This window comes from Mus pahari, chromosome 2 (genome assembly GCF_900095145.1).
Source record: "Mus pahari chromosome 2, PAHARI_EIJ_v1.1, whole genome shotgun sequence".
In the NCBI taxonomy this organism is placed as follows: Eukaryota; Metazoa; Chordata; class Mammalia; order Rodentia; family Muridae; genus Mus; species Mus pahari.
In genome coordinates this window covers 146,542,869-146,548,169 of record NC_034591.1, presented here as the reverse complement: position 1 = coordinate 146,548,169, position 5,301 = coordinate 146,542,869, and the positions used below count along the sequence as shown (strand labels likewise).

The window sequence follows — 5,301 nt, the reverse complement described above, 5'->3', positions numbered from 1 at the left end:
AAAAAAAAAAAAAAAAGAATAGTAGGGAGAGGAAATTATTAAAGCTTAGGCATAAGGTTTTGTCAATCTAATAAATTAGAGGTACTTTATACTAGATTAGTAATCCAGAAGTTGATAGACATCATTCAGAATAACTCCAAATAACTTAATTGAAGCTGAAATATCTCACTTTGTTGGTTGGAGTCTCCTGTTTCAAGGGCATCTGTGAAGAAATAACAATACACATGAACAAAGACATTTAAAATTGCATTACAAACTAAATGGAACAATCATTAACAATTCAAGAAACATGCTGAAGACAAATAGCTACATGGCTTTCAATGGTTTTGTTTGCTGCCACGGATTGAACCTACAGTCTAATGCACAATAGACAAGTGCTCTACAGCTGGCCCAAATCTCCTTTACCTTTCAGTTGCTAAATTGTTTGGACTAAACTTGAACTCACTCTATACCCCAGTCATTCATTATATAGAGACATGTACCACCTGTCTCTATCTTCTAAGGAATAAAACGTTATTCATTAATTTCTCTTATTTGATTATCCCGTGTTTATAGCGGAATCTTTAATGATTTGATAATTATAATATTTAAGCAAATTTCATATGTATTCACTATTCCAATGAACTATATGTTGTTCTAGCTGGTATTATGTCAAATTAACACAGCTAAAGTCATCTGAGAGAAATAAACTTCAGTTGAAAAACATGCCTCCATAGGATCCTGCTATAGGCAGGTAAGCCCACAGGGCATTTTCTTAATTAGTGGTTGACTGGGAATGGTTCAGCCAGTGGTGGACAGTGTATCCTTGAACATCTGGTTATGAGGTATATAAGAAAGCAGACTGGGAATGCCTTAAAGAGCAAGCCAGTAAGCCATGCTCCTTCGCAGCCTCAAGATTACTGCTTGTGCTTAGGTTCTTGCCCTGCTTGAGTTCCTGACTTGACTTCCCTCTGTAATCGACGGTTACCTGGAAGCATAAGTGAAATAAACCCTTTCCTCTCCACAAGAGACTTCTATTACTCCATTGTTAACTCTGGTCTGTGGTACTATTTAGAGAAAAACATTTACAAATGAATGGTATACATGTATTCTGCTGATATCCAGACACTATCTCACTGAAACAAGAGACATGATATGAAAGGCTGGCTTGTGTTTAATACCATGATTGAAGACTGTGAAAACACTGGGAGTTTTTGCTCTTTTGCTTTTTGAAACTTCCTAAACCCAATTTTTAGAACATCTAAATGACAAAAAATAGTTAGCAAAACCTAAACTGTGATAAGTTCTGAAAGAAAATGGAGCAAAGCCTTAAATGGAGACTGACCTTCCTCTTGAGGAGAATTTTCATCATCTACGATTTGAAAAGAAAAATATAATAAATTTAATATTTGAATTAATATATTCCAACTGTGCACTTGTATAACTCATAAGAAGCTATGTAAAGACCAAAGAGACTGCTAGAAAAATTAAGATATATATTATACACAATACACATGTATTATGTATTTCCAATACAATGAACCATCATTTCCCAAAGTAGAAGCCAACTCTCCTTTATGGACTGAAAATGAATAACGAAGAAGTCAAGCAGTCAGTTGAGTTTCTTCCTTTATGGTGTACCACCATGCTTGATGATGTGACTCCCTGAACAGATACAACTTGAGAATCAAACCATTCATGCCCCTACAACTCATTGTTTATACTAACAAGATTTTACTACCCATATAGTTTTTTCCCAGAAGATAAGCCTTCCAAACCACGATTGCTTATTTCGGGGAGTTATCTAAAACTCCTTTAATCAAATACAAGTCTTTTCGAATCTCTAATGCCATAATTGTTTATTCTCTATTATACCTTTCATAGCCATCCATAGCCTCCATCATATCTTAAGTTATATATTCCACCCATTTTTAATGAAGAACTCATTCCACTAACCACACCCCAGAGCGTCATTTTTTTGAATATTCCAATTTTTTCCTCCTGTTTTTACCCACTGCACTAAGGGAAAATGTAACTTTCTTTAATCACATTAACAAGAAATTCATTCTTGTTCAACAACATATTGTTTTGAGTGTCATGAAATGTTTAAATTTTGCTAACATGCTACAATGTATTTTCATTCTGAAATTGCTCAGATTTTGGTTAATAAACATTCTAACTGGAACTCTGTACTTCACTAAACTAATACTCTGCATGGAAAGCAAATGGCATTGCAAATCAGTAGAAGAATCAATAAATGAATTTTTTATTAAACACAAAGATTAATAAAAATTATTAGTAATTCCAAATGTTCATGTTTTTGTTGGCAAGCAAACAAAATATTCAGGTGAATTATTACATTTCCACCATATTCATATAGAGTGTGGATGTGGAAAATATATGGATGTTCAAATAATAAATGTTATGCTCTGACGATGCTAGTTTAGAACATACTCTGACATTTTCAGACACATATTTTTGTCATCAGTGAAAAAATGAAATAGGCCAGGCAGTGGTGGTACACGCCTTTAATCCAAGCACTTGGGAGGCAGAGGCAGGCATATTTCTGAGTTCAAGACCAGCCTGGTCTACACATTGCTATACAGAGAAACCCTGTCTCAAAAAAACAACAACAAAAAAAAGATAAAGGAACTAATATGATCTACCCTTTGATTGGCCAACTCTCTGAATATTGATTTCTTAAAAGAAGTAGCCCAACTCTACCCTTTTCCATGACTTCCAACCTCATTTCCCCTCTTACCTTCACTGACCCTTTGAGCTGAGGTCAGGGCCAGCAGGGCTATTGAGAGCAGGGCCAGAAGAATCCTAGAGGCAGCCATGGTGTCTCTCTCCCTTGGTACTAGAAGAACCTCAAACACAGCCTTTATAAAACCCAAGGAAACAATGTCACCTTGAAGACCATGCGATGGGCACTTCCACCCATATCTAATTTGTTACTTGAACCTCAGCCAGACAAGGTGAATTAAAGAACATGATGTGTTCTTCAAAGGGAACAAAGAATTTCTACAACTTCTTTGAAACAATGGCTTATTTTCCTCATTTATGAATTCTAAGTATTACTAATTGTCTTCCACTTTTATTTTTTTCTTCCTTTTTTTTCTTACACTTTTAATATTCCACTTGTAACTGTGCTTCTCTGTTTTCTTACAGGATCCAACACTGTTCTAACTTTCTACTCAGTGACTTCAGACACTTTCCTATAGAATGAGCCAACAGAATCACAAGGAAAACAGACTTTAAAAAAATCATAGGAATAAACATAAGTCAAGGAAATCTAGGATAAGTTATCTTATACAAGTTGGAAAATAATCAAGAATAGTTGCCAGTAAAAGAACAAACCCAACATTTCAATATTTCAAAGACAATAACTACTCAGAATTGAGATCATGAATTGAACGCACTATCAAATCTTAACACAAAATAATCAGAATAATAGCTGGGTTGGAATCCAATATCCTGTAAGGGTCACTGAATGAACTAAAGGTGTTCAGCTTGGAAAGGAATTTCAATTAGATACACCTGTCACTCCATAATATCAAACAAAGAGTCATCTTGTTTGAGTCCTTTTGGAAGGTACAGCTCTCAACTAAGGAAAAGAGGGCATTTTGTTGGTAATATAAAAATAATTCCATACTATAATTAAAATTTACATTATTTTAATTCATTTTTAAATTATTTTAATTTTTTAAATACCTTAGAATACGATAAATACGTTTATTAAAATCGCTAACACTTCAAATAATGAATTTGGATTCTCCATTAAAATGTCCTATGAATCAGTTACATCCACAGGCACAACTGATAGGCATCTTTATTATTTATCTGGACATAATTTCTTTCTTTCCTCTTGGGGAAATGTGCTTTCTTCTTGACTTTTCTCCTAAGAAAGATATCACAGCTTCTCTACATACCCTTGAATATAGTATTTTAATCTTACTTCTTTTTCAGGATATTTCATGGGTTTTCTTTCATTTCTCCAAACTTAATTTTTACATCTAAAATTCCTTCTTTTGTTTTAATGCTCCATATAAAGCACTCAATAGATGATAGATAGAATAATAAATAGACTTCTTGATATGTAGGTAGGTAAGAGATAGACATCATAGATATGAATAGATAGATAGATAGATAGATAGATAGATAGATAGATAGATGACAGACATATAGATGATTAGATGATAGGTACATAGGTAGATAGGTGAGAGAGAGAGAGAGAGAGAGAGAGAGAGAGAGAGAGAGAGAGAGGTAGATAATAGGAAGATATGTATATAGATAACTAAATGTATTATAAAATATATGATGTACTTAATGTGCACTAGGATTTGTCCTAAGTATTTTTCCTGTGAGGGAATAACTCACTTGATCTTTATAGACTTTAACTTTTAAAATATTTAATATATTTAGTATGTTTATGTAAAATTTAATCTTATATGTAAAGAAACTTGCTTTACATTTGCATTAACCCTTCAAAATTTGGTTCTCAGGACTGGTAGGACACCTCAGGGAATTAAAGGCACCTCAGACCTAGTGGTTATGAGCTGGCTGGTATGAGTACTGAGAACTAAACTCATGTCCTCTGGAAGAGCAGAAATCACACTCTTGAGCCATCTCTTCCTAATAGCAAAACTAATTCCTATTCCATCCATGTCCAGTAGGAAATCTACAAAAATAATTAGTTAAAATGATGGTATTGAAAATGTAGCAAAATGCTTGCCTTCCACTGATTCATCAGTGTTCAAACTTTGACCCTGTTGATGCTAATTGTTTTCATCATTTCAATTCTCTAATCTATAGCAATTATTTCTGCACCTGGCTGATTGTCAAGACTAAGGTAAAACTTCACTCCAGCTGCTTTCAATGACTAGGTGTTACAAAAGTAGGATTTGGAGACATAGCCTCTTGTTTCATAGGGCCAGTCACTAGACTACCCTTTCTGTGTTAGATATGCAAAAGTCATGAGCTGTTATGGAAAAAGTCACACATTGGCCAGTGATTGCCCTTGATTTCATAATTCTGGAATTATGATTTCAAAATGTTTTTATAGAGCTTAGAGAACCTCCTATGAAGGAAGAGGGACAATATTAGATGTTTATTCTCTGAGATATGCTTTAGTGAATCACAACAGGCAAGACAAGCCTTTTCCCTCTGTGACACAATGGCAGAAAACAAAAAAGCTGGGTGGCAGAGACAGGGGAATTAGAAGCTCAAGGTCAACCTGGGCTACCTCATAAGACTCTGTCTCAGAAAACAGAGTGAAAGAGACAAGAGACAAATTGAAAGGATGATAGAAAAGAAAAGGAG

General features: G+C 34.4%; 1 protein-coding gene across 1 annotated transcript in view; it reads right to left on the bottom strand.

The window, feature by feature from the left end:
* LOC110317356 (uncharacterized protein DDB_G0290685-like) overlaps positions 1-2,819 on the bottom strand; it is a 5,085-nt gene extending 2,266 nt beyond the window's left edge. Inside the window, exons 1-3 of the mRNA XM_021191798.1 lie at positions 2,741-2,819; positions 1,325-1,351; positions 170-202 (exon numbers count right to left, since the gene is read on the bottom strand). Of these exons, the coding sequence (XP_021047457.1) occupies positions 170-202; positions 1,325-1,351; positions 2,741-2,819 (139 nt within the window). The remainder of the gene's footprint in view (positions 1-169; positions 203-1,324; positions 1,352-2,740) is intronic.
* Between the last annotated feature and the right edge of the window lie 2,482 nt (positions 2,820-5,301).